At 50.2% G+C, this 26,050-nt stretch overlaps 8 protein-coding genes and 1 non-coding gene across 9 annotated transcripts; 5 read left to right on the plus strand and 4 right to left on the minus strand.

The window, feature by feature from the left end:
* Positions 1-886: 886 nt before the first annotated feature.
* On the minus strand, positions 887-6,494 carry BDW70DRAFT_150193 (uncharacterized protein; the record flags this gene model as incomplete). The annotated part of the gene is made up of 4 exons (XM_073739117.1): positions 887-1,929; positions 1,993-2,173; positions 2,709-4,285; positions 4,316-6,494. 4 exons carry the CDS (start codon positions 6,492-6,494, stop codon positions 887-889), a joined length of 4,980 nt encoding a protein of 1,659 aa, XP_073596133.1.
* Positions 6,495-7,861: 1,367 nt separating this feature from the next.
* Positions 7,862-10,079, plus strand: erg8 (phosphomevalonate kinase). The gene is made up of 2 exons (XM_073736815.1): positions 7,862-8,656; positions 8,703-10,079. The coding sequence occupies exons 1-2, from the start codon at positions 8,352-8,354 to the stop codon at positions 9,790-9,792; spliced, it is 1,395 nt and encodes a 464-aa protein (XP_073596134.1). The 5' UTR covers positions 7,862-8,351; the 3' UTR covers positions 9,793-10,079.
* Positions 10,080-11,184: 1,105 nt separating this feature from the next.
* Positions 11,185-11,256, plus strand: BDW70DRAFT_t102. The gene has a single exon. It is a non-coding gene; the product is annotated as a tRNA-Met (tRNA).
* Positions 11,195-12,470, plus strand: BDW70DRAFT_136156 (putative stress response RCI peptide). The gene is made up of 2 exons (XM_073736816.1): positions 11,195-11,766; positions 11,816-12,470. The coding sequence occupies exons 1-2, from the start codon at positions 11,709-11,711 to the stop codon at positions 12,229-12,231; spliced, it is 474 nt and encodes a 157-aa protein (XP_073596135.1). The 5' UTR covers positions 11,195-11,708; the 3' UTR covers positions 12,232-12,470.
* A 105-nt stretch (positions 12,471-12,575) lies between these two features.
* On the plus strand, positions 12,576-14,208 carry she9 (putative mitochondrion biogenesis protein (She9)). Its single transcript, XM_073744162.1, has 2 exons — positions 12,576-13,205; positions 13,265-14,208. The coding sequence occupies exons 1-2, from the start codon at positions 12,662-12,664 to the stop codon at positions 14,134-14,136; spliced, it is 1,416 nt and encodes a 471-aa protein (XP_073596136.1). The 5' UTR covers positions 12,576-12,661; the 3' UTR covers positions 14,137-14,208.
* A 2,589-nt stretch (positions 14,209-16,797) lies between these two features.
* On the plus strand, positions 16,798-19,691 carry BDW70DRAFT_50809 (1,4-alpha-glucan branching enzyme GLC3). Its single transcript, XM_073744163.1, has 8 exons — positions 16,798-17,059; positions 17,115-17,239; positions 17,333-17,432; positions 17,498-17,610; positions 17,670-18,361; positions 18,413-18,748; positions 18,798-19,428; positions 19,525-19,691. The coding sequence occupies exons 1-8, from the start codon at positions 17,029-17,031 to the stop codon at positions 19,549-19,551; spliced, it is 2,055 nt and encodes a 684-aa protein (XP_073596137.1). The 5' UTR covers positions 16,798-17,028; the 3' UTR covers positions 19,552-19,691.
* Positions 19,692-19,698: 7 nt separating this feature from the next.
* Positions 19,699-22,368, minus strand: BDW70DRAFT_136160 (F1F0 ATP synthase subunit beta). Its single transcript, XM_073736817.1, has 7 exons — positions 22,282-22,368; positions 22,041-22,210; positions 21,816-21,901; positions 21,709-21,751; positions 21,311-21,627; positions 20,411-21,260; positions 19,699-20,356 (listed from the first exon to the last, which is right to left on the minus strand). The coding sequence occupies exons 1-7, from the start codon at positions 22,290-22,292 to the stop codon at positions 20,277-20,279; spliced, it is 1,557 nt and encodes a 518-aa protein (XP_073596138.1). The 5' UTR covers positions 22,293-22,368; the 3' UTR covers positions 19,699-20,276.
* A 562-nt stretch (positions 22,369-22,930) lies between these two features.
* On the minus strand, positions 22,931-24,357 carry BDW70DRAFT_136162 (cytochrome c oxidase subunit IV family protein). Its single transcript, XM_073736818.1, has 3 exons — positions 23,936-24,357; positions 23,659-23,852; positions 22,931-23,566 (listed from the first exon to the last, which is right to left on the minus strand). Exons 1-3 carry the CDS (start codon positions 24,243-24,245, stop codon positions 23,477-23,479), a joined length of 594 nt encoding a protein of 197 aa, XP_073596139.1. The 5' UTR covers positions 24,246-24,357; the 3' UTR covers positions 22,931-23,476.
* A 166-nt stretch (positions 24,358-24,523) lies between these two features.
* Positions 24,524-25,988, minus strand: BDW70DRAFT_136165 (actin-binding ADF family protein). Its single transcript, XM_073736819.1, has 6 exons — positions 25,860-25,988; positions 25,716-25,762; positions 25,638-25,648; positions 25,293-25,553; positions 25,183-25,231; positions 24,524-25,125 (listed from the first exon to the last, which is right to left on the minus strand). Exons 2-6 carry the CDS (start codon positions 25,719-25,721, stop codon positions 24,988-24,990), a joined length of 465 nt encoding a protein of 154 aa, XP_073596140.1. The 5' UTR covers positions 25,722-25,762; positions 25,860-25,988; the 3' UTR covers positions 24,524-24,987.
* Positions 25,989-26,050: the final 62 nt, after the last annotated feature.

Consider the following 26,050-nt stretch of genomic DNA (forward strand, 5'->3'; position numbering starts at 1 on the left):
TCATAACCATATGGTTGAGCCTTCGTAGCAAGTAATTCAAGACTCCTCCCTCATGCCGACAAGAATACACCCTCCCCCCATCATCGCGGCCCCCAACCACCATAGTCCACCAACCTTCTCCCGAAAGACAATCATGCCGAGCAAGGCCGTTATGAGGAAATTTGCCGACGTGTTGGTGATAGACACCTTTGTTGTGGACGGCGCGGCTGTCAATGCGCGCGTGAAAAATGCCCACATAATCACGTTGCAGACGACATTTAGGCCGAGACATATCTTGATAACTTTGTTAACTACTGCTGGCATGCAGGAAGTGAATGACGGGGTTATATAGAGAGAAGAAACAAGCAACTCACCCCCCTCACAGCAAACATGAAGACGGAATGGCCTTCAGCGCCACCTGGAGCGCCGAAGAGAGACAGCATTGCATTCGCAAAGTTGATTGTTTGTTCGTCTGTTGTGCTATTCGCCGTATTAGGATCTGAAGTTCTTTCTATAGGGTATGAGTAGAGCTCATACAGTTTTGCAAAGAGGCCGTTCAAGGCGGCGAATGCGCCTGACGCGATGGCGAGGAGGATCCAGCGCGGTTCCGGCCGTAGTTGGGATTGAGGCCGTGGCGTTGACTGGGACATCTTCTATTTCCAATTCATACAATATGAGTTTCAGTATGCGGTTCGGGGATGTTGTATTCAAGTTGGGCGTTAAAGATTTAGGCTGTCGGAACTCGAGATGAGCTTTGCCAAGTATCGCATTTTCGGCCGTCGTCGCGATCTAATGAGCCTACTCCGTACTGTTCGATCTATTCTTTTATTTATAACCCCGTGTACCAACGGGTAACAATGTTTTATATTTCGTGGCTCATTCACACTTTCCGCTCTATGATAGAAATCTAAGGCGAAAGTCGCTCAATCCGCCATTTATACGACGACTCATCTGTCCCATGAATCCGAACATACCGGAAACGATCATGTAGACGACTGCGGCGGCCCTGCCAGAACTCCACCGACTCTGGGATCAAACGCACGCCTCCCCAGAACGGAGGAAGGGGGATATCCTTTGTATCAGCAAACCGGGCCTCCATTTCCTGCACCCGCTTCTCCAGCAGCGCACGCCCATCGTCAATATCCGTTTCATCCACATCATGCGGAATATCTGGGTAAATAATTGAGCCCGAGTCCTCGCCGGGCCCGAAGCTCTTGCGTCTTCGGCTCACAAGAGTACCCGGCTCAGCGGACCAAAGCACCTTGCTTTGCCAACTAGCCCAGGCGCCGATCTGGCTTCCGCGCTCCCGTGTCCGCCAATACATCTCGCTCTCCTCGCGACTCAGCGGCTCAACCTTGCCTTCAATACGAACCTGGCGCTCCAACGCCGACCAGCAGAATGTCAGAGCAGCCCACTTGTTTCCATGCTCCTCTAACTCCAGGTCTTGGACAAGCGGCTCATCCACCACGGAAGGCATAGAGTCAGGGAAACCACTCTCGCCGTTTTGACCAATGCTCGATCCAAAAACTTGTCCGCCTTTCCCCTCCCGGCTCCCCCAATTGCTGTATACCGTCCAGCCTCTCTCATCAAGCTCCTTGAGGTACACAACGCGAGCACTCACGCGTCCTGTTGGGAGAGAGGCGGTAGCTAGCGTGCACGTCTCCGGCGCTGACGAGCGCTCTAGCCGGGGGTCGCGGAACCACGCATGAAACTGGTAGAGGGGGTTCGTCGGGTGCAGTTGGGAGATGGTCAATGGAGGATTGCGCACGAACTGGTGAGCACGGGCAGGATGCGACAGGACTTTATTATCTAGTTCGGTGTTTGGGGTCATTGTATCAGATCTGAGGGCTTCTGCGACGACCCGTGGAGGGAGAGCCGACGCTGGGATGAGGTGTTCTCCGGCACGGGGTGTTTGGGTCTCGGGGGTCGCTTCGATGTCACCGGGGGCAACTATATTGAACAGATTAATATCTAGTAATGGCTTTCAAATCGATGCAGCTTGAATCGACGCACATATCAGCTTCTTTGGTCTCTTGTGCTGCGGATTCGTAGAGTCCATGGCCGAGAAGTAGGACAGAGTGGTGTGGTAGTTGCGGCGAGGTGCGAATGAATGGCGTAGAGGTCTGGTTGAATTAAACAGTCGATTATGACGCATAGAAGGAAAGTAGTTGACCAACGTAGTACTTGTGTATATCTCGAGAGCAATTATGGGAAAGTGTTGGACAAGAAAAGTGGGCTGATGTTGGAGAATAGAAGAATGTCAGAGTGGGGGATCGGGGAGATCCCGGCATGACGCATCAGACGAAGCGGTTCTGAATGGCACACTACTATGAGCTACGATATCTATCAATCATATGATCGTCGAACGTCGTATATCATTGACGTGAGAGTTGAGAGTCTCTATCAAACAAATGGAAAGAACGAACAAAAGAGAAAAAAAGCAGAACCATAGCCCAAACAGTGGTATAGATACAAAAATGCGACGAACGCCATCCCCGCTGAATGCAATATGTTCAAATAAATACGAAGAGCTCTTGGCATTCAAGTGCCTCCCAATGTCAATAGAGTCAATGTCGGGCTGGGGAGCTAGAGAAAACCGGGTCCAGCCCTGTGTGGATGCGAAAAGATCCCAGTGGTGGGCGTCTGGATATAAAGAAAAGAGGCAACTTTTATCGTCAAGGAACTGAACAGCCACTTTAGAGAGTGGCTGTGACTGCACCATTGCCCACAAGATCGGCAATCTTGTGAGCCACGGCCGTAGGATACCCGCGAGAGAGCATCTCCTGCACCGTGCGAGAAGCGCTCGCATGGTCGTCGGCGGCCAAAAACGCACGAGTCATGGCCTCGTACGTACTTGGTTCCCGTTTTTCAATCCCGACACTGTTATAAATAGCCTGGGCCTTTTGGATGTCTCCTTCGGCGGCCCATCCATGGATGAGGGTGTTGGCGATGTACGCGGTCATCTCCACCCTACGTTTGATCATGTCCTCGACAATAGTTTCGGTCTGCGCGACCTGGCGGTTAGCAACCATGGATTCGAGGAGGGCCTGGTACAGGCAAGGCTGCAGGTTAACCTTGGGGTTCGAAACCGCAGACTTGAAAACGTCGTGCGCAGCTTCCATATCCCGCATCACACAGCCCTTAGCATGAATGAGCGACGCATAATGCACGGCTTCCGGTTCTTGTCCAGATGCCCTAACAGTCTCAAGCACCTTTTCAGCGGCCTCCATATCAACGGGCTCTAGAGAAGCATGCGCGTCGATAAGCAGCTTGTAGGTATGCATGGTCGGCTTGATGTTGCGGCTGAGCATACGTTCGTAATAGGCCAAAACCTTGCTGCGGTCGCGTTTTGTGTTGAGGAAATATTGGATCATGGAGTTGTAAGGTGCGGGACGGGGTTTGTAATTTGGCATGGATTCCATCTCTTCAAACATCTCCTCGGCAAACCGCTCATCGCTAACACGGCAAAGTGCGTTGACGATAGTTCCATAGGTGACACTGGTAGGTCGGACATTGTTGGCACGCATTTCGGCGAAGTACTGAAGACAATCATCGATACGACGGGCTTTGCCCAGCTTGCCAATAAGAGCATTGTACAAGAACGATGTGGGTTCAACACCCTCTGCAACAGCACGGTGGAAAATCTTCAACGCTTCAGTGGCTTCGTCGAAGGTCTTGGTAGATTCCTTCAATGTGGTGATGTACAGGCCGAAAGTGTTGGCAGACGGGGCAGAGCCAAGTTCGGACAGCTCGTGGTGATACTTGGCGGCAAGGCCACGGTCACCTAGGGTTAGGCAAGCGGCAACCATGGCATCAAGGATAGAAGTCCAGCCATATTTAACAGCCTTATACTGAGGCAGAAGAGGAACGTCACGCCTAGCCATGCTCAAGACTTCGTGCACAAGATCGACGCGGTTGTTCTTGGCAGCAGCCCCAATAAGTTTCGCATAGGTGATGTAGCGAGGATGTCGACCAGCGCGACGCATGTTGCGGAGTCTGTTAAGAGCTTCATTGAGGTGAGCCTCCGGCCGACCGTTAGTGCTCTCGAGTCCATCAGCAATCAGCGCCGATCCTTTGAAGTCGGTAGCGTATGCATAAGGGTCAAACGAGTCCTCACTCGGAACCGAGCTCATACTAGAAATCTCGGAGACAGGGGTATGCGGACCAGAAAGGTAGCTAGACGGGCTAGATGTCAGGCCCAGGTAACTGTGCCATCGGCTGACCATGTCAGGCCGGCTAGTGAAGAGCTTATTAACCGCTTGGTCAACGAGATTGACGGTAGTGGAATCCATCGCGAGTCCTGTTGCTAGAGCAATGTCCAACATATGAGAGAAACGAATGGGGTGTGCGGCATCGAAAGACATGGCGCTGTTGTTGACCAGAATTCCAGCTTGAACCTGAAGGGCGAGGGCGAGATCACGTGGATTGAGCTGTGAAATTTCCAGAGGTCCTAGGAACGCAACAGCGTGTTGAGCAACTGGTGAGATCAAGGCGCCGTTCTCCGCCATCAACCAGAGAAGTGACATTGACGCTTGGGGTGAAAGTATAGCAGCGCCTTGGACAAGAACACGACTGAGAAGGTGAATACACTCGTTGATCTGTTCACGAACAGAGTTCGAAGAGAGGTCGTTGGAAGAGCGGACGCGGCTAAACATATTCCGCGCCTCAACAAGAGATTCCTCGGTGCGACCACTCTTCAGAAGAGCGACTGCATACATCACAGTCGGCTGCACCATATCCGACGTTGCCTGACCCACAGTGCTTAACATCAGCCACAAGGACCGAGCAGCCGACACATTGCCGTCACGGACGTGCAAAGCTAACATAGAAACGGCAGGCTTCTGTCGTGTCTCCACGTCCTTGGGGAGAAGATCGTATGCTTCGGAAGCGATCTCCAAGTTGCCGGAATCGGCCGCCGCTATGCAGATCTGAGACATGGCCTGATCAAGAGCTCCGTCGCGTAACCGAGTCTTGGCTTGCTCAAGCGCCTTAGCATAATCTCCCGATCTAAGAGCATGTTGCACAAGGGCGTCATGGATGATAATTGACTCCAGTGCTTCTTGTCGCGTTTCACGGTTTTCAGTAACTTCATCAAAGGAGGACCGGATGCGATCGAGGAAACGCATCGCATTTTCCTCCTTGCCACATGTAATGTAGGCCTTGATCAAAGCGGCATAAACCTGGCCATCCAGACGTTGAATAATGCAGAATGTGCCATTGTCATCGGACACCGCGAGTGACCTATACTCATTGTAGCACTCAACAGCACTCGTCAACTCGCCAGCGGAAGCGAAGGCGTCAATCATTGAGGGGAAGATGGAGGCGTGAGGGGTCACTTTGTGAGACTCCATGTGCGCATACACGCGAACCATCGCGTCAACCTTACCCCCGGTGGCGCAGGCACAAATCAAATAGCGGTACGTATCGATGGGGAAGACAAGATCCGCATGTCGGGCAGTAGCCGTGTCGAAAAGCTTAAGGGCAATTCCAAGAGAGTCATCCTCAGCCAAAATAGCCTTCTCAAGCTCACTGGAGTGCAGCATGAACTTTCCAGGCTCCTCCATTCCTCCATAACGGACTCTCTCCTGCTCCAGCACCTCCATCGCTTTCATGGCGTCGTGGGCACGTAACACGAAGAGCTGAACCAGCATCCGGTATGTTTGTTCATCGGGAATCACCCTACGACGAAGCATATCCGAGTAAACATCGAGCGCCTTCGGGATCGCCTGTGATCGATCATCGTGGAGTTCAATAGCCGAGTCCAACAAAGCATTGTAGGCGCCAACGGTCGGCGTGAGGCCGTCTCGAAGAAGAGCTGCGAAGGCACCAGGGATGTCCACAAACTTCTTTTCGCAGGCGAGTTGCTCGATCCTTTCTGAAGCAAGGCGGGATTCTTCCGTCGCGATATCACCGACAGCAGCTACATCATCCGGCAGGTCCGGGAATGCCTCGGTGGCAGAGGCATCCTGCGCCTCAGACGCTTCCTCCGCCCGTGCTTGTTCTTCTTGTATCTGGATCTCGCGGGCTACCGCTTCTTCAACCTTTGCACTCACATCGGCATTGACAGAGGCCTGGGTGAGATGCGGAGAGTGGCTGAGATCGGACCGAGCGGTGGCGGACAGGCCATTTTCGTCCTTTCGTTTACTCGCTTCTTCCTCCGTGAGCGGTTTCCAGCCAAGTCCCCGTTTCAACTGCAACTGTTTCCAGTCGCTGTCATCACCGGTCTGCTGGGCTTGTTGCCACGCCGCATAGTAGGCGGCTAAGCCTGCATCACCACCGCCCGAGCTACCCTGGCTGGCCTTTGCGCCGGCACCTGAAGAACTCGACGGTTGAAAGACATGTTGTAACTGAGTAGTTCGGGAGTATTTTGCCGGGTTCGCAACGGTGAGGTGATTGAGTGTGGTTGACGACGCGTAGGACGACTGCGAGGCGGCGACTACTGATTGAGCATAGCCATGAGTGAAGGCTTTGGTGAAACTCTGACGCGCGATATGGGTAAACGGCTTGAAGACCATTTATCTTGCGGGGGACCTCTTCATCAATGGGAAGAGGCAACACTAGGACTGATTAGGGTCTTGATCTTGACTTGAGTTGTTGAAGTTGTTGAATCTCCTGGAGGACTGTACCTTATTATCCGGAGAAAGGTGATAATGCAGGTTCATTTGACGACGGGGTCGCCAATGAACGCGCGAGACGAAAGAAAGGGGGATAATAAGATGTGAAGAGAGTGTGAAGAAGAAAAGACAAAAGTTTCTTTACAACGACTGAAAAATAGACGATGGATTATGATTGTGAAGAGACCGGGCACGAGGGATATTTTATGAGAAGGAGAAATGGAACTGGACAGTGGTCGCGTTGGCTCGTCCCAAAACGTACTAGCGCTGATCCGAATCGGTACGTAGAGTTTCCAGAACTCGACCCTGTTTAATTCGCGCCGCCCAGGAATCCTGCGCAGGATGACAATCTAGGGATGCGACGTCAATTCCTGTTCCAATGTGAAATTCCTTTTGTTTCGTAAGTTACATATTCTATACAATATCTTTCGCACAGGAAATATATCTTGTCGCCCTGCAGCAGAAAAATCTGCGTACTGCAGGTGCCCGGATGTATTCAGGCTGATTCCTAATCAGGACGTCACTTTTTGACGATCGGAAGCTGAAGGGAATGGGTCAGGTGGCCGCTCAGCCCCAGATTTCCAGGTGTCCAATCGGCAGTCGGTTCGAGCTGGAGCCTTAGGAAGAATCAGGAGCTGGAACCCTGGGTTCCTGATTTTTTGACAGTCCGTTGACAGTCTGACTCACGCCCGTTCCGGCTTTTTTTCTCGTCTTTCCTCTTCCGCCGGACTTTGGCCAGATGGCCCCGGTCTATCACCGAGTCCCGGATCGCCGATATCCGAATCGCCGATTGCTGCCTGCCGCTTTGCAGATTTTTGCCTGAGGTCTCTTTTGCCTTGCGGGTCGACAAGTGATATCCAGCTCGACTCGCTTGAGTAAGCTGAAAAGAGCTTTCTAGCATTTCCAGCGTGGTCACCCACCGGTAGTACTAAGTAGTACCAATCGTTTTTTAGTTCAACTGCCGCCTGCACTACATGGCCGTAATTAGTAGACTATCAGCTCAATCTGCTGCGTCCACTATGCGTACGGCCGAATTGGGCCTTGACAATCAAGCTAGTAGAGCTACAAAGCCAACGTCAGCAAGCAGGAGGAGCTATTCTCCCGAGTCGTGGATTTTCTGTGGAACGCGGAGGACTCCGCAAGACTCTGATATCGTATGATGAGCCTGACAAGGAAGTTCTTCCATCAACCCCTGTGACGGTACGCAAGCGGAATATATCCTTGGCCGTGGGAAAGGACATCTTTTTGTACTTTTTATCCTATCCCGGTCCTAGCTCTACTGCGTAGATAATTTTTGACTTGTTGACCTCGGAGTAACCTTTACTCCTTGTCCTATGGAGCAATCTTGAATTCTTCCTTTTCAGGCATACACTAGCCACATTCGTCAGCTCCAGCCACAGTACGGCGGGCACAACTGACGATGTTCAGTCGATCATCAAAACAATCCAAAATGAGGACGATAACTGGACGTCGCCTTGATATATGATGCCTCGAGTTCCTCTTCACAGAGCCTTTTGATCACTCTTCTCTTTTTTCCGTGTCCCTCTTTCCCTTGAGTGGTCAGCAGCAGGGAGCACGCGGGGTCCAGTACTTTCGACACCACCGCAATTGAATCACTTAATACCCCCTCACCGGCACTGTACTCGCTTTTTATTCCTGCTTGTTGATTCCAGTATTGCTTCATAGTGATCTCAGTCAAGTCCTCGAGCGATTCACGTACGAAAGCCCCGTCTCGAAATACGACCAAAGCCCCTCGTCATGTCCTGCAAATCCTCAGTAACCACGGCCGTGTCCGCCCCCGGCAAGGTGTTGCTCACCGGTGGTTATCTCGTCCTGGACCGGAATTACACAGGCACCGTCTTTGCTCTCAACGCTCGGATTCATGTCGTCGTGGAACAACTGCGAAAGGGGCAAAAGGTACAAAACGGAAGCGCCGAAGCTGAGAATGACAATATAGACCTAATTGTCGTTCGCTCACCTCAATTCGTTGGTGCGGTTTGGGAATATGCTATTCAGCGCATCGAGAATGGCGGTGGAATCAAGGTCGTACAGAAGAATGATGGGTGAGCATCCCGAACTTGCTAAATGAGTATGGCTAACAATGTTGAGGCGTGCCAATCCCTTTGTCGAAACCTCGTTGAACTACGCTTTAACTTATATCAGCTACGTGGCTGATTCCAAGGATTTTGGATCACTGTCTATCACTATTCTTGCTGACAATGACTACTACTCGGAGACGGCGTTCTCGAAGGCTTCAGGGCGCAAGGCGGGGGAATTCGTAAACTTTGGTGTTCCTCTCCATGAGGCGCACAAGACTGGTCTTGGTTCATCTGCAGCCTTGGTCACTTCTTTGGTGTCCGCGATGGTAATTCACCGGACCATGCAGCCTGATGATCTGGGTGCGGCTCGTGATAAATTGCACAACCTGGCGCAGGCCGCCCATTGTGCTGCTCAAGGAAAGGTGGGATCCGGATTCGACGTTGCTGCCGCTGTCTATGGCTCTTGTCTCTACCGCAGATTCTCCCCTTCTATCTTGGAATCCGTCGGTGATGCGGGTAGCGCTGGATTTGAAGAAAGGCTTTTCAAGGTCGTGGAGGATGCTGATCCTGATCACCCTTGGGATACAGAGTGTCTGGATTTTGGCATGACTCTTCCTCGTGGCATGCAAATGGTTCTTTGCGATGTTGAATGTGGTTCGCAGACCCCGTCCATGGTCAAGAAGGTGTTAGAGTGGCGGAAGCAAAACAAGCAGGAAGCCGACCTTCTTTGGGACGCTCTACAGTCGAATAATGAGAGGCTTGTTCTCGAGCTTAAGCAGCTGTCTCAGAACCCCGACAGAGGCTATGATGAGGTTCGCAGTTTACTCCAGCGCTCTCGCAGCCACATCCGCAGCATGACTAGCAAAACCAATGTGCCCATCGAACCAAAGGTGCAGACAGAGTTACTTGACGCTATTTCTGGTGTTGACGGGGTGGTTGGCGGGGTTGTTCCAGGCGCTGGGGGCTATGATGCTCTTGCGGTCTTGATTCGTGACGAGGCGGAGGTCATCGAACGGTTGAAGCAACTCTTTGAGAACTGGCAGAGTAAGGTGGAGGATGACTTTGGTGGCAAGGTCGGTAAGGTTCGTCTTCTCGGTGTGCGTCATGGCTCCGTTGGTTTGGAGAACGAGCCGCTGGATCAGTACCGGGCATGGCTGTAGAGGTTTGATTTACAGCAATTTTTGATTCGCGTCCCTTCTCATGGACAATGACTTTTCACGATGTGCATGTCGAGCATGTTGAGCATGACTAGCAAGATCATGATTAAGTGATACCTATGATTCTTGAAAGCAGTAGGAGAATATCAACATTATATAGGTATCTTCGAGGACCAGGATCTATCGCTATCGAGTAGGGGAGGATGCACTTGAGTGGCAGCAGGAAAGTCGGTCGATAAGATATCCTTCTACCATGGGAATATTTGGAATATAAACGAACTCGTAGCTTGTATGGCGGCAGGTATTGGGTGATGGCGGCTCAAATATCAGGGGCACACTCGCACACCTTTTGCCTCTTCCACTCCCTTAGGTTGCCCCTCGTGCAAGGAGTTGAGCATTTCACAACCCGGTTGCACCATGGCCCATGATTATGCCTACGGGCCGAAGTTTTAACCAAAAAAAAAAAAAGTAATAGAGCAATACTCAGTAGGCCCGTGGTAGTGGGAGTACTGTAGCTTGATGCTGACCGTAAAGCCCTCCTTGTCTGGCAACTTGGCTTGCTCTTCGCCTACGCCTGCTTCCATCTGTCCACATTCCACATCGCCGTTATTAGAACTGGCTTTTGTGGGTGCGTTGCCTACATCGATCTTCTGGTCTAGACAATGGACGAACACTGTCTATCTGGCTATATCTGATGCAATATGTTCAGAAAAAATCACTGGCAGACGTGGAGACTTGGAGGTGAGGCTGGGGGTAGACACTGGAGGCCAAAATATATACTGAGATAATATCAGAGATGCAGGCGCTTGACGTGAATAGTGACCAGTGCTACGGTCGGTCGCCACAGTCATTATAATCACCTGCTCAAGCAGCAGCGTGCCCTGATACAGACCAGTAGGTAGAAAAGTGCCATGGGGAGCAGGTGACCCGTGCGAGCCCTACGATTGACCGCGTTGCAGTAGCATTACCCACATTGCCAATTCACCTCTCCAACGATGAATTTGGAGCAGCCTAGTATTAAAATTATGGCGTGGTCTAATCCTCAGTGCTGGCAATGGATGAAGGTTGAGTGCGCAGCCGAAGTTTACGCGCAGTAGTAGTATCTACTATGGGCATAGGAGACCATTCAGCCGGACACAGGATACAGGAGGTTATGAGCCCAGAGTGTCTATTTCAAAGAGATGTATACTTATTGTTGGCCTTGGGAAGCCTTCGAAGTGATAGTATATACAGAGAATGAACATTGATCGGACAAATTCTAGTAGTGTGGCCACACCACAAGCATCACATTGTCCTGGTCTATTCCGTACAGTAAGGCTGGCCACAGCGAAGAGCCGTCGTTTCCTTTCTTAGTTTACCTATATACTCAAGTAAATATTCCTCAAACAACAAATCAGCATGTTAGCTCAGGGGAAGAGCGCCGGGCTCATAACCCGGAGGACCCTGGATCGAAACCAGGACATGCTAAGTTACTTCTTTTTTTCCTTCTGGGGGTCTGTACATTTTAAGTCTATTTTTATTTATATCTATATTATTTTTTTATCTATTCCTTTCATCACCCGCGCCCCATTTTACTATCTTGCATTATTTCCTGAGATTCTCCATCGTTTTTAAGATCAATTGTCTTTTGTCGATTCCCCCGATGTCGATACCGAGATTCGACCGATGCTCGGCTCTCCGAGGAAGCTCATCTGTGCAACGACTTGCCGCTCCCCACTTGTGGCGCAGTGCGCCACACCATACATGTGACCGCGACAGTGTGACCTCATCTGATCGTGGCTGATCCTCAGGGAGATAGGCATCTATCTTCGTCATTCTTTTGTTCCACCATCGCTCCTCAAGTTCCATCCTTGGATAAATCAAATAATAGCTTCGAGCTTTGAACTACTCTTTGCTGCACCTTTCTCACCCCTGTAACCATGTGTGGCTCTGACATGTTTCTTGCCATCCTGGCAATCTTCTTCCCACCCGTCTCAGGTAAGTCAGTCTCCATCTCGCCCGTACCTCTCGCTCATTCCTTGTCCAGTCTGGATCAAAGTAGGCATTTGTACGGCCGACTCTATTATCAATCTTGCCCTCTGCTGCCTGGGCTATGTTCCCGGTCTCATTCATGCGTGGTACATAATTCTCAAAAACCCCGAGCCGGACTATGACGACCCGTCATACCAGCCAGTTCCTAACCGGAGGGGGGACGTCGAGAACGGGCACGTAACATATTACTATGTCTCTCACCAGCCTGCTCCCAACCGACCCCAAAGAGGATACGGCACCATGCCTTCCCAGCATGCTTCAGACGCACAGCCGCAGTCTAGGCCACCTGCTCCTAAATCTCAACATGAACATAATGCAGCCGGTAGCAGCAGCCAGGCAAATGAGGATACCAGCCCTCCTACGTACGCCGAGGCTGTCAAGGGAGATCACAAAGTGCAAAACCACGACTGACCATCCCCCAAAGAATCGATCATACTTCTCACTCGCATTTGCACCTAGATACCCACACCTTGCGAACCGGTGACCCTTGAACAAACTACTAGTTATGAACATTAATGCGTTATGAGCTGATTTGCTACCAATATTGTTATCGTTGTTTTCGAGCTTTGATTGTGCTAGTGGGCTTTTGTTCATACGACCAGTCTTAATTTATTCTCATTCTTAAAACGATAATTTGACGCAACTTCGTAGACCTTAAATTTTGAAGCCTCTAGGACTATTGTAGTAGTTTATAACAGACCGCGAAGTATTAATGTAAGGGCGGTTTGCGATGACCGTTCAACCGAAGTGGTCCCCGCGGAGCCGCCCGGTCTTTCAACCTGGAACATCTGTCGCCGTCACCAACAGCGAACCGGACGGTTCTTGTGACCTCACAGTCACGATGCAATCGATGCCATGGCTATTTAGACAATCTCTACGGACAAGTTTGAATTTATCGAGAACATCCCTTCCCGGTCGATCGCCAATTTCTCCAGCTCCTATCTCCAAAGTTCATTCCAAAGCAGCAAAGCGAAACTTCTCAGTCTGTTTACGATGCCATTTCCGATCCCAACCATCCGTACGCTCTGATGAAATCAAGAGGTCAACAGATGAGGAACAGGACAAGAAAATAGAAGAACCTGTGATTGCCTTGGGTGCACCGGAGACTACTCAAGCAGAGCCCAATGCAGGGGCCCAGAACACTTCGCAGGCCGCAGACACGGTACACACACAGGAACAGGAAGGGAAGAAGGAGGATGAGCCCGGCTCAACACAGACTGGAGGCCTCCCTTCATATATTGAGAATCGTCGGTCGCAATTCTCTAAACAGTTCACCACATGGATGGACAATCTGCAGTCAAATGTCTTCGTGGCGGGCCAGCGGCTGAACGACTTGACTGGTTACTCTTCAATCGAAGCCCTCAAAAGGAATATACAAGAGCAAGGTTGGTCATCGTAACCCATATTAGTTTTGTTCATCCGCCCGCTGCTAATCCCTTCCTAGAGGAACGCCTCCGAGCCGCTCGCCTTCGAGTCCGAACAGCGAAAGAAGCCTACGCAGCCGCAATTAACCGACGGTCAACTTCGCAACGTGAAGTAAACGAACTACTACAGCGCAAACACGCCTGGTCGCCGGCAGACCTGGAGCGATTCACGCATTTATACCGCAACGATCATACAAATGAGGTTGCCGAAAATGAAACGCAGGAAGCGCTCTCAGCGGCCGAGCGCGAGTCGGAAGAGGCTGCTGCCAGTCTCACCAAGAGCATCCTTTCTCGTTATCACGAGGAGCAAGTCTGGTCGGATAAAATCCGTCGTATGAGTACATGGGGGACCTGGGGCCTGATGGGCGTTAATGTCCTCCTCTTCCTGGTCTTCCAAATAGCCGTTGAGCCTTGGCGCCGAAAAAGACTCGTCAAGGGATTTGAGGAGAAGGTCCTCGAGGCCATTGAGAAGGAAAAAATCCTTGTTCACAGCCAGCCCGTGCCACCTGTCGAATTCACTGCCACCCCAGACGCTCCCTCTCCCACCTCCGCTCCTGTCACCCCATCTCCTGGAGACAATATCACTTCAGAAGAATCTTCTGATGCGACTGTGGCCGCAAATACACCAACTATGACCGCCGAAGACGAAGCTCCGGAGAGCATGGCTCCGGAGAACGTGGCAAGCGGCAGCATAGAATCCTACAAACCTCCTTCATTGCAGTCCCTCCTATCACCTATGTCCGTCGAATCCTGCCGTCAATACGTACATTACCTGCTCAGCGAGAGCCCCGTCACCGTCACACAACGCGACCTTTCTTTAGTTGCCGCCACAAGTGCCGCAGCCGGTGCCGCTTTCATGGGTTTTGTTGTCACCTTGATTCGTTCACGGTGAGCCATAGTTAATTGCATATATCTGTATCAGCTTAGTCTATACCTCATGTATTACTATTCTTTAGCATTAAATTAAAGGCAGAATAATTTAAAGCTTTAACACTTCTCCTCACCGAGATGCCAACTCCCAACCCCTTTTGTCGCCGCTACTCCGACTATGCTCTTGTTTGAGACGAGCACATACAGAAAGAGAAAACTACTTACGCATAGAGGTTGTCAAGCAGATTCCTCCTCTTTGTTCATTGTCCACTCTTCGTCCACTTCTTTGTCCATTTCCCTCCCTCTCCGCCTCTTGCTCCTCCCTCCAATACCTCGTCGCCTTGAGCCTCTCTCGGCGCCGCGCACTTCTGCATGTTTGACCCCCAACGGAGTGGCAGTACGGGGTGCACGAGCCGTACAGAAGAGTGCTGCCATGGCCTTGTCGCAAACAAGGGCGTGCTCGACGTTCGCAGCTTCTAGTTCAACCGTAGCCTCATTAAGGCTGGGGTAGCAGTCGGACTATGGCCATAAGCATCAGTTTGTAGGCAGTAAACAGGGTGATAATGAGTAATTGCAGAGCGTAGGCATGGGCCTCTGCAAATAGATAGGTCTTATATATAGAGTGGCCTAAAAAAAAGTGGTGGGAGATCTGGACATGGCCAGGAGGACAGATATGGCGGGCATAAGTTGGCAGAAGGTCCAAGGATCAGAGGACGCAGAAAAAGCCAGCCAGGAGAGCATAATGACTAGAAGTGAAAAAACGCGCCGAGTATTGAGATAGTAGACAAAGCTTGGTATGGTAAGTACTGGCATATTGGTAATTGCTCCGTGGTCGTTGAAAGGTCGAATGAATTCGACTAAAGCTGACGGGAGGATAGACGGTTCATCCCCGTCGTTTATTACCTTGACTGGACGAGAGTTCTACCTTTGTTCTCATTATATTCCTCAGAATCTTAGGAGACATATGATCCCATATAGAGACTTGCAAGTCCACAGTATTCATCATAAATGATATCGTAAAGCTGGATGACATACAAACAACATAAATACAGATACTAGGGGTTATTCAGTTAGAGAACTACTTTAAAGCTGTGCAACAGGCCCTCCCCCTTCTCCTTTATATCTCTTCTCTTATTGTCAACACTTTCCTCTTCCTCAAACAGCCTGCGCGTCTTAAAGCCTACACCAGTTAACACTCGGAGTCATTTACCACTCCAGGATTGTGTTTTATAGGTTGTTTCATTGTTCTTCAACCATGTCGAAGCAGCGAGTTTTTACTCTCTCTTCAATCCCCGTCTCTACAGCTGTGTTTAACAGCTGAAAGGACAAAGAGCTGACCGGCCCGCCCATATTGACCTTACGCGCTTATATGTCAAGCACCATGGCCCTCTTGATCCAGCAAATGATTCCAAGCCATTCACATTCATCAAAAGCTCAAAGAGACGTCATATGTGAAGAATACGGTCTATATTGTCTCAAGGGATGTTTTGGAACAGGAAAGGTATGCTTCAGTCCGGTTTGGTCGTGATTAACGGTTGAGATGGGCTGTTTCCCATTCCGAAAGCTCTGTCTATCTCCTCCAATCTTATGTCGGAGCGAAGCGCAGATAAGTATGAAGGATTATATAGCAACCGGCTATTACGTGAAGTGACCGTTCCGCATCTCGTTGCCATGCCTCTTCGATATTATGAGGGTTCGGAGGAAGGACTGGGACCGCGGCTTCCATCGCAATATCTCTGAAGAAGATATGCTGAGGTCAGAGATGAATCCTCCGTCGATTGGGATACATTCCATAATGCGGTCTAGAGGGAGAGCGGGAATCGCAACAGAGCCTGACATGTCCCTGACAAAATAGTGGTGTGACGAGCATTTAGGGCTGACTGTGGTGCTGGCTTCCCAACGCCATCGGCCTTGAGAACCCACAAAGTCTATGATCATGGCTTGAGGCTGAGTGATATTCCATGTTCAGAGCAGAATATGGACTTCTTCAGCAGCCTCTGATATGATGGATCACATGTTGCCATAACGCGCAAATTCGATGGGCGGCGGAATATTGCTTGACGCAACCGTTAAGGATGGGAGACTGAAGCTATTTCGGCTAAATGAGCCTAGATACTCTGCAGGTACTTGCAATCTTGGTCGTCATCTGGCCTTTCGCTACAGTCATTGGAGGTTATGCTACTGGCACTTGATTTCTTACACTTGATTCCCTGTACTGTTTCTCCATTCTCTGTCAGCGCCTGCACGTAGGGCTAAAGCACCACAACTCGCTGCACAACATAATGCGTTGGGACTGGCCTTTGATTGGTTTAAGGAAGGTCCAAATTGTTGGATCCGGTAAAGGTTCGGAAGGGAGGAGAAGGAGTATATGTTATTGTAGCACTATCTGCTTTCGATCCGAAGTCCTAGGAACTTTTAGGAACTGCTTTTTTCTTGGGTTATGGTCCTCTAACCTCCGGATTAGGAGATACAGAACAAATACATATACAGCGCGCGCACTGATGTTACTCAACAAGTGGCCTGTTTGGCCACTTTGAATAGAAACCACTAACTGCCGCCACTATGCAGACGATGATCGCAATGTCCAATCAGACCACGGCACACCCTTGAAACCCAGTCGATTAAAGGTGATAAAATCTCGTCGATGACTGTTCCAAGACTAAAAAGAGGTTGGGGAAAGATAGTGATGTCAGCGATGTGGAATGTTGGCAGGACACGGACCCCCGCAATCAACTCCTCCCAGGAACAAGAGCTCTGAACCACTTCTTTCCCGCATCCGGTTCACTTTTTTTTACTCTCTAAAACTTCAAAGACTCAATCCAATTCCTACTCTATTTTTGCACTGAAGTCTATTTCTGACGCGACTCACAACGCGTATCGAGCCCGAGCCAGCTTATCTAGTTGCTCAACGGCCATGACTTCCACAGCTCCATCTGACGGCACTGGTGGGTCAAAGAACGCCGATTATTCAGTCAATGACATTCTAACGCTGATCTACAGGTATCATCGATCTTGATCCGTGGTTAGAGCCTTTTCGGGAAGCTATCAAGCGCCGATTCGATTATGTTGAGAGCTGGATCAAGACCGTTGATGAGGTGGAGGGAGGTCTCGATAAATTCAGCAAGGTGAGTAGACTTTCAACGATCCAGCTATGTTCCCCGTTTCTCTATAAGTTGTGTGCAAGAGCTAATTGGAGAGCTTTTTCATGGGGACGACAGGGCTATGAGAAATTCGGCTTCAATGTCAGCGAGACGGGCGACATCACCTACAGGGAATGGGCTCCAAACGCCATAGAAGCGGCGCTGGTGGGTGACTTCAGTACGTCTGTCTGGCACCTGGGGTTGGTTGAATTGCCAGTTAAAGCACGTTACTAAGACTGGCAGACAATTGGGATACCAAGGCGAATCCAATGACGAGAGACGACTTCGGTGTTTGGGAGATTATCCTTCCTGCGAGGAATGGCACGCCGGTCATACCGCATGATAGTAAGGTTAAGGTATGTTTATGGCACGCAGCTTCATCACTGTGGGGTTCGAATGCTGTAACTTCCTACAGATAACGATGGTCACCCGCAGCGGAGAACGTATATATCGTATTCCCGCATGGATAAAGCGTGTTGTGCAAGATCTGGATGTATCGCCTATTTACGAATCTGTCTTTTGGAACCCCCCAAAGGCAGAGCAGTATGACTTTCAGCATGCGCGCCCTAAGAAACCCGAAAGCCTACGGATCTATGAAGCTCACGTCGGTATCTCGTCTCCAAATACCAGAGTAGCAACATACAAGGAGTTCACAGCCAACATGCTCCCTCGAATTAAGTACCTAGGCTACAACGCAATCCAGCTCATGGCCATTATGGAACATGCCTACTATGCCAGCTTCGGGTACCAGGTTAACAATTTCTTCGCGGCGAGTAGTCGCTACGGTAAGCCCGAGGATCTGAAGGAACTGGTTGACACGGCACATAGTATGGGCTTGGTAGTTCTCCTCGACGTGGTGCACAGCCACGCATCGAAGAACGTCGATGACGGACTAAACATGTTCGATGGCAGTGACCATTTGTATTTCCATTCCGGGTCAAAAGGTCAGCACGAGCTATGGGACAGTCGACTGTTTAACTACGGAAACCATGAAGTTCTGCGGTTCCTCCTTAGCAACCTTCGCTTTTGGATGGAGGAATACGGCTTTGACGGTTTTCGATTCGATGGTGTCACCAGCATGTTATATACCCATCACGGTATTGGGACGTGAGTACACGACAAACCTCGATATTTTTTGCAAGTGCTCACCAGTGTCAGTGGCTTTTCAGGTGGATACCACGAATACTTCGGTCCAGCAGTTGACGATGATGGCGTTATGTACCTAGCCCTAGCAAACGAAATGCTGCACCGTCTCTACCCAGATTGCATAACCGTGGCAGAGGATGTTTCGGGAATGCCAGCGTTATGCCTACCACACAGCCTTGGTGGAGTCGGATTCGACTACCGTCTCGCTATGGCCATTCCAGATATGTATATCAAGCTTCTAAAAGAGAAGTCAGACAACGATTGGGACATTGGCAATCTCGCCTTCACGTTGACAAACCGACGCCACGGCGAGAAGACTATTGCATACGCAGAAAGCCACGACCAAGCGTAAGTCCTCCCGTCTTCTGCAACAGACCCCAATCCTAACATAATCCAGCCTCGTCGGCGACAAATCCCTCATGATGTGGCTCTGCGATAAAGAAATGTACACACACATGTCCGTCCTGACAGAGTTTACCCCCATCATCGAGCGCGGCATGGCACTCCACAAAATGATCCGGCTTGTCACACACGCCCTTGGCGGCGAAGGCTACCTCAATTTCGAAGGCAACGAATTCGGGCACCCCGAATGGCTCGACTTTCCTCGCGCCGGCAACAACAACTCCTTCTGGTACGCACGTCGCCAACTTAACCTGACCGAAGATCACCTTCTGCGCTACAGATTCCTTAACGAGTTCGACCGCGCCATGCAGCTGACAGAATCCAAGTACGGCTGGCTCCATGCGCCCCAGGCTTATATTTCTCTTAAGCACGAAGGAGATAAAGTGCTTGTCTTTGAGCGGGCGGGTTTACTATGGATTTTCAATTTCCATCCTACGGAGAGCTTTACCGATTATAGGGTCGGTGTAGAACAAGCTGGGACTTATCGGGTTGTGCTTGATACTGATGACCAGGCGTTTGGGGGCTTGGGGAGGATCGATCAGGGGACTAGATTCTTTACGACTGATATGGAATGGAATGGGAGGAGGAATTACTTGCAGGTTTATATTCCGACTAGGACTGCTCTGGTGAGTCTACTCGTTCTTGAACCCTTCATGCCTTCGTCTGTGCCTCATTGTCATCTGTATACGAAACTCGATACTAATCAGTTCTGTTGGATGTAGGCCCTAGCGTTGGAAGAGACGCTGTAATATTCCACTCCAGGGCCTTTACATGCGAATATACCCGCCATTCAGCTACTCCATCTCGAAAACTAACGCCAGACCAAACTATATACTTATATGTGCCGACCATATATCCATACCCTAGCATGTTGAGATAGTTCATAGCATAATTTTAATTTGTCTGTTAACCGCGCACTTTCTCACCTTTCACCTTTGCTGTACACTATGGGTCATTTTGTTCATCATTGGCCTCGTACGTAGTGCATGAGACGTCAAAACAGCCATGATGAGTTCAGACAACAGGGGCATAACAAAACATTCTTTGCGAGAGCCATGCTGCAATCTCCATCACTTTTATGGAGCTGCACAAACTCCAGACAACATACTAGAGGCTATGCGAGAGGTACTACAATGGAGAAAAAGAATAAACCATATTTTCCAATCCAACAAAAGAAATGATACATGTTGTCCCTGCCCGAGGGTATAAGGCCGGGTGTGGTCATTTAATTTACTTACATGAGCACAATATATTGTCACACAAGTCTAGATGTTCTGCATCCGAGACTTCAAGGGGGGTTGTCGGGACTGAGTGCTCCTTTTCCCTTTAGAAGTAGAGGAATTGGCCTTTCTTTTTTCAACTTCCTTCTTCTCAATTCGAGTACTGTACACGCATCGACGGAAAATGGAACAATGAGAAAAGGAAGTCCATGTCTAACAAAAAGGAAAAAGGGCGCTTCAAAGCAATATTACATTTAGTTCTTGGCGAGATCGGCCAAGATCTTCTCACCCTTAGCACGGGCGGAGGCCAAGTCACCAACCATGTAGAAGGCAGCTAGAAAGAAGTTAGTGATCGAGTCGACGAATAGAAACAAAAGAATGCACTTACCCTCAGGAAGGTCATCACCCTCACCGTTCATGATAGCCTTGAAAGAGGCGATGGTGTCCTTAAGGTCGACGAGCTTACCCTCGATACCAGTGAAGACCTGGGCGACGGTGAAAGGCTGAGAGAGGAAACGCTCAAGCTTACGAGCACGCTCGACAGTAAGCTTGTCAGCCTCAGACAGTTCGTCCATACCAAGAATGGCAATGATATCTTGAAGGGACTTGTACTCCTGAAGCATCTGCTGGACACGAGTGGCGGTGTTGTAGTGTTCCTCACCGACAATACGGGGGTCCAGCATACGAGACTTAGAGTCAAGAGGGTCGACAGCAGGGTAGATACCCAACTCAGAGATACCACGGGACAAGACAGTGGTGGCATCCAAGTGAGCGAAGGTGGTGGCGGGGGCAGGGTCAGTCAGATCGTCAGCGGGCACGTAGACGGCCTGGACGGAGGTAATGGAACCCTTGGTGGTAGTGGTAATACGTTCCTGCATACCACCCATGTCGACGGCCAGAGTGGGCTGGTAACCGACGGCAGAGGGGATACGACCGAGAAGGGCAGACACCTCAGAACCGGCCTGGGTGAAACGGAAAATGTTGTCAATGAAGAGCAGCACGTCCTGACCCTCCTCGTCACGGAAGTACTCAGCAATGGTCAGACCCGTAAGGGCGACACGGGCACGAGCACCGGGGGGCTCGTTCATCTGACCGAACACCAGAGACACCTTGGATTCACCCTCGAGCTGAATGACACCGGTCTCCTGCATTTCGTGGTACAGATCGTTACCCTCACGAGTACGCTCACCGACACCGGTGAAAACGGAGTAACCACCGTGAGCCTTGGCGATGTTGTTCTAAAGAGATATTAGACATTTTCGTGTGAAGTCCCAGATAAGAAACTTACAATCAGCTCCTGAATGAACACGGTCTTGCCGACACCGGCACCACCGAAGAGACCAATCTTACCACCACGAGCGTAGGGGGCAAGGAGGTCAACAACCTTGATACCAGTGACGAGAATCTCAGCAGTGGTGGACTGCTCAGTGAACTCAGGGGCCTCAGCGTGGATGGGGGCATACTTGGTGGCCTTGATGGGGCCACGCTCGTCAATGGGGTCACCAGTGACGTTAACGATACGGCCAAGGGTGCCAGGGCCGACAGGGATGGTGATGGGAGCGCCAGTGTCACGGGCAGGAGCACCACGAGTAAGACCCTCGGTACCTAGAACGGGGATATCAATATCTTGGACCAAAGACATGGTGACCACACGAAGTGTTCACGCATAGAAAGGCAGCTACTTACCATCCATAGCAATGGTACGGACGACATTCTCACCCAAGTGTTGCTTTGAAAAAGTTAGCCATAGGAACTTGGTGTTATCAGTCGGGTTCTTTATATCAAATACATACAGCAACCTCGAGAACGAGCTTCTGGCCGTTGTTCTCGGTCTCAATGGCGTTGAGAATGGCGGGAAGCTTCTCACCCTCGAACTTCACTGTAATCCCCAAGTCAGATATCATGTCTTGACATTGTTTTGAGGTTTTTATTGATGAATGTTGTGATGAAATCAGGTGTAGAAAAGATTTTCGCGTAGCCGCCAACGAGGGAGAATTGGCGGTATCCGAGGTACATACCGTCGACGACGGCACCGATGACCTGGTGAATCTTTCCACCGGCAGCGGTCTCAGTGCTGGCGAGGCGAGCGAATGAAGGGAAGCCATTGAGCTTGGAGGGCTGGAGGGCGCGGCGTGCGACGGGGGAAGGTCGAGCAAAAGCAGCCCTCCCGAAGGTCCGGGCCAGACCGCTGTTGAGAAGAAAAACACAAGTCAGCGCGACTAAAACATTAGTAAAATATTCGAAGAATGGAAAACAAACCTCTTAAACATTGTGATGGTGTTGAAGAGCGAAAAGGGTATAGATGGGGAAGGGAGAAAGGATGGAAGAGAGAGAAGAGGAGGAAAGGGAAGAGTTGAGGTTGGAACTTGGGACACGAATGTGGCCGGCTTAGCCTTTACGGGGCTTGTGCCGACCGGTCCCGTGATCTTCCGTACCGGGGCAACCAGCAGACAGCACAACAAGCGGCTCTGAGCTTTACGATTATTGAACTAATATAATAATTATTTTAGCTTATTTGAATCCTCTTGATATTATAACTATTATCCTGAGCTCAATTCTGTCGAGTTAAGTGAGCTCCGAGCTTGTCCGGCCGGTTGTTACGGGAACTCAAAATGAGGAGGTTCGAGGTCTTGGCAACCGGATGCAAGGAAGAACGAACTGACCCTCCGGTGAGCAGCTCCATAGAGCACACCAGGCGCATTTAGAATCTCTCTTCCTCCGTTCCCAACTACTGTGAACGTTGATTTAGAGGTCGAGTACTATTCGTCTAGTCTGCAGTAGTAAATCGTCAACCAATGTCCCCATTAAAGAGAGCCATTTCTCGCCTATCGGAGCTCTCAACAGAGCTCTAACCATTTGCGGATGAGGAATGACAGTCAAAAATTTTCAACCTGTTTTGGAGGGCCCCTATTGTTCTCGGAGTCGCTTTTCATCGCGTTGATTATTTGAGTGTTTCCAAAATCTATGTAACTCTATGCATGTGTCTGAATGGCAGTATTGACGGTGGAAAAGACATTTCGCAACTTTAGACCGAGCTGTGCTAGTATGCTGTCATCAGAACCGAATTACCACTTACGTAGCAGTTCCAGCAAAGGCACGGAGCTCATGAACGAACTCTATCGTCACTCTTCCATTGACCCTTTGTACAGGTTGTTTGAGACTGCTCGTGCATCGGTAAAACTTTAATGCAGAACAATACAGGAAAAGCAAAGTAACGCACACTGATCTATGGCTACAAAGGAGATACATTGAATATGGCACAGTACGAGATACACAGGTAGTTTTCGGCTGAGGTCGACAAAGCAAGTGAGACACTGGCGAAAGATCGTGTCCACTAACAGTCGGCTCAGCCGGCATTGCCAGGGAGTATTGGGTGATAGGCGCTAGAATCCATCGCGGCCTACCAAATATGTCCAATTGCGATACCTGACTCTCCCAAGTTCTATACATCAAATTATGACTTGTCGGCGGGAGGGCTCTGAACGAATCCCTTGCCCTCGTAGCCCTGGCTGCTGACACCGTAGATGGGGTTGATTTTCTCGCGCTGTTGGGTAGAAAAAATACTGTCAGCAACAACTCAATTGGTCGCAAAAAAGCATTATCGGCTTGTTGAGACGGATGTAGTGAGAAACATACCAGAGCGTACTCGTTGGTGGCCTCCTGCCATTCCTTGCTCATGGTCTTGGGCAGAGGCTTAGCGAAGAGGTGGATGAAGTAGAACAGGCCGACAGAGACAACGCAGAGCTGGGCGACCTTGAAGAAGATTTTAAGGTTCTCACCCTTGGGGGGCTGAGAGCGAGGTCCGTGGGGTCCGAAAGCGATCCAGTAGGCTATAAAAATGAACAACAGCGGCCGCGGTTAGCAAAATTCTGATACAGGCTCAAGGTCAGGCAACGTTATGGCGAAAACGTACCAGCCTTTTTCTCCTGGAGAGTCATTTGATGCCAGTCAACCTTCATGCGGTCGCGCAGCTGCATCCACAGGTCGGCCTGCTCCTGAGGGGGCAGAGCCTCCCAGCGCTTCTCGATACCGGCAAGTGTGGGATTGGCAATGGCGTGCTCTGAGGCCGCGCGGGTCTGCTGGGCAGCAATAGATCTCTTCTCAGCCTGGGGACGGGCATTGACGCAGGTAATGGGGCTAGAGATAGTGCGGTAAGAGCGAATGGCAGGCATCGGCATGGCCGAGCTACGAGCAACAGCTCGAGAAATGGAGGGAGCGAACATTGCGTGCGGCGGCCAAAGGACGACTAGAAAATAAATAAATGGTGAATTTTTGCTCTTGTAAAAGCGACAAGGTCAATGCCTCGGGACCGAGGATGTACTGATGTGAGTGACGAGGACAGGAGGTGAGTCGCGATGGAAGACGTTCGTGGGAAGTTCGAGGACATCGCACCACCTACAAATCACGTGCACTAGCGGGCAGCGACTCATTGGAAGAAGATTCCTAATCTCCCCGTCACTTATTCGGCTCCTTGACTATCTCACTCATATATCTACTGTATGACAACTCGAAGCACTTTTTTCCGCCCAGATTTTTTGAGTTGTCTGAGTCCCGATACTCTCTCAAGTACTATATCTACTGCCTAGCCGTACTTTGTTTCGAGCTCAGCGCGGGAACAGCGTCTAGCAATCACTTATATGAAGGCGATATCGTGCTTTACTTTACACCAAACTGCAAGAGTTAATCTCCGCAGCAGGTAGAAGTATTCTGTACAGGCAAACGCTGACGAAGAAGGAAAAGGAAATGACAAAAAAGCAGCCCTCTCAAAAGCTCGTTCCTGGAAAGTTGCCACGGTCGCGAAAACGACGTGGTCACTGTGCAGGCGTTCAAGTCATAACTATTTGATATTGATTGGATGCGTGCAAGGAGAGTCAATGGCACTTCGCAACTCAATCAATCATAGGCGTTGTAGCGCGAAATTCCACGTCATCGCATTTTGGCCAGGGCCCAGCCGTCGCCATTCGTCTATTTGGCCTTACCACCGCTGACCTCGGCGAGGATAGACTTCCAAGCGAGATCGCCCTTGTCGTCGGCGTGGATGGATGTAACGACGTTGAGAGCGTTCTTCAAAACCTCCCGAGTGCTGGCGTAGATCATGGACCACTGTTGTTCTCTGTGAGCTGCCTATTTGATAATAAGAGTATAGGAACAAAAACATACGTTGATAGAGGTACCGGAAGGCACCCAAGAGATGAAAATGATTTTGCTCCTGCAGAAACAAAGGTTGTCAGCCAGGCACATTGTCCAGCTCGGGGTATTAGTGATAATACCTTGTGCCTTCACCACCGCCCAAGTCATATTCGACATCGTAGACAGCATAGCGGGGAGCGGGCTTGCCGTTGGCGTCCTTGGCGTCACCGAGTTTGTTGAGGAAAGTCTCGTAATCAGGGTCGTCGGAGGTCTCATCAACAACAACCTGTTTCTTGTCGTCTGAAATCTTGAAGATAATGAATTTGGGCTTAGATCCCTTCTGACCGCCGGTCATGCGGAGGTTGTTGAATGCAGTAATGCATTCATCCTGGACCTGGACACTGAGCGTTCCACAGCGTTAGAATCGTATATAACGCCGGGTATAATCATTCGAGGTCGACGCTGGGGGCGACGAGTGAACATACCCAGATGCGAGCTATGCAACGGCAAGCAAAAGTTAACAGAACGAATTTCCAATGTATGCGATTGTGTCAGCTACTCACCGACATTGTTCTTCTAGATTGAAGCTTTGCAATATATGTTATTTGCACTGGCAGACGACGTCAGCTGTAATTGCTCGCCTAGTTTGCTCCGCCCCATATCTACGCAGAGAGAGGCTGGATATAAAACTTTGGTGTTCAACTGACCAGCAAGACCTAAAGGTAAATGGGGAAAAGGTTATTTCAGAGGTAAGATTATTGGGAGCAAAAGACAAGTAGGTAGAGGGATGGGGGAAGTTCGAGAGGGGCACTCACTTCCAAGTTGCTGCGCTTGCGTTAGGCGGTTAGTGGGGTGGCCGACCAGCCACGCTTGATTCGCTGCGAGTGTCGTAACAATG

Source organism: Aspergillus foveolatus (assembly GCF_047715535.1).
Source record: "Aspergillus foveolatus strain CBS 279.81 unplaced genomic scaffold BDW70scaffold_23, whole genome shotgun sequence".
NCBI lineage: Eukaryota > Fungi > Ascomycota > Eurotiomycetes > Eurotiales > Aspergillaceae > Aspergillus > Aspergillus foveolatus.

Excerpts from the sequence above, each read along its gene's own strand:
- erg8 (XM_073736815.1), top strand. The coding sequence starts at position 8,352 with ATGTCCTGCAAATCCTCAGTAACCACGGCCGTGTCCGCCCCCGGCAAG. Across the intron at positions 8,657-8,702 it reads GTCGTACAGAAGAATGATGG|GCGTGCCAATCCCTTTGTCG; the intron begins GTGAGCATCCCG and ends AACAATGTTGAG.
- BDW70DRAFT_136156 (XM_073736816.1), top strand. The coding sequence starts at position 11,709 with ATGTGTGGCTCTGACATGTTTCTTGCCATCCTGGCAATCTTCTTCCCA. Across the intron at positions 11,767-11,815 it reads CTTCTTCCCACCCGTCTCAG|TCTGGATCAAAGTAGGCATT; the intron begins GTAAGTCAGTCT and ends TTCCTTGTCCAG.
- she9 (XM_073744162.1), top strand. The coding sequence starts at position 12,662 with ATGCAATCGATGCCATGGCTATTTAGACAATCTCTACGGACAAGTTTG. Across the intron at positions 13,206-13,264 it reads AAGGAATATACAAGAGCAAG|AGGAACGCCTCCGAGCCGCT; the intron begins GTTGGTCATCGT and ends ATCCCTTCCTAG.
- BDW70DRAFT_50809 (XM_073744163.1), top strand. The coding sequence starts at position 17,029 with ATGACTTCCACAGCTCCATCTGACGGCACTG. Across the intron at positions 17,433-17,497 it reads GGCGCTGGTGGGTGACTTCA|ACAATTGGGATACCAAGGCG; the intron begins GTACGTCTGTCT and ends TAAGACTGGCAG. Across the intron at positions 18,362-18,412 it reads ACCCATCACGGTATTGGGAC|TGGCTTTTCAGGTGGATACC; the intron begins GTGAGTACACGA and ends CACCAGTGTCAG.
- BDW70DRAFT_136160 (XM_073736817.1), bottom strand. Across the intron at positions 21,902-22,040 it reads CATCGGTGCCGTCGTCGACG|TGAAGTTCGAGGGTGAGAAG; the intron begins GTATGTACCTCG and ends TGGGGATTACAG. Across the intron at positions 20,357-20,410 it reads GGGTGATGACCTTCCTGAGG|CTGCCTTCTACATGGTTGGT; the intron begins GTAAGTGCATTC and ends ACTTCTTTCTAG.
- BDW70DRAFT_136162 (XM_073736818.1), bottom strand. The coding sequence starts at position 24,245 with ATGTTCGCTCCCTCCATTTCTCGAGCTGTTGCTCGTAGCTCGGCCATG. Across the intron at positions 23,853-23,935 it reads TCTCCAGGAGAAAAAGGCTG|CCTACTGGATCGCTTTCGGA; the intron begins GTACGTTTTCGC and ends TCATTTTTATAG. Across the intron at positions 23,567-23,658 it reads CCACCAACGAGTACGCTCTG|CGCGAGAAAATCAACCCCAT; the intron begins GTATGTTTCTCA and ends TCTACCCAACAG.
- BDW70DRAFT_136165 (XM_073736819.1), bottom strand. Across the intron at positions 25,232-25,292 it reads GGCGGTGGTGAAGGCACAAG|GAGCAAAATCATTTTCATCT; the intron begins GTATTATCACTA and ends TTGTTTCTGCAG. Across the intron at positions 25,126-25,182 it reads CTTCCGGTACCTCTATCAAC|TGGTCCATGATCTACGCCAG; the intron begins GTATGTTTTTGT and ends AGAGAACAACAG.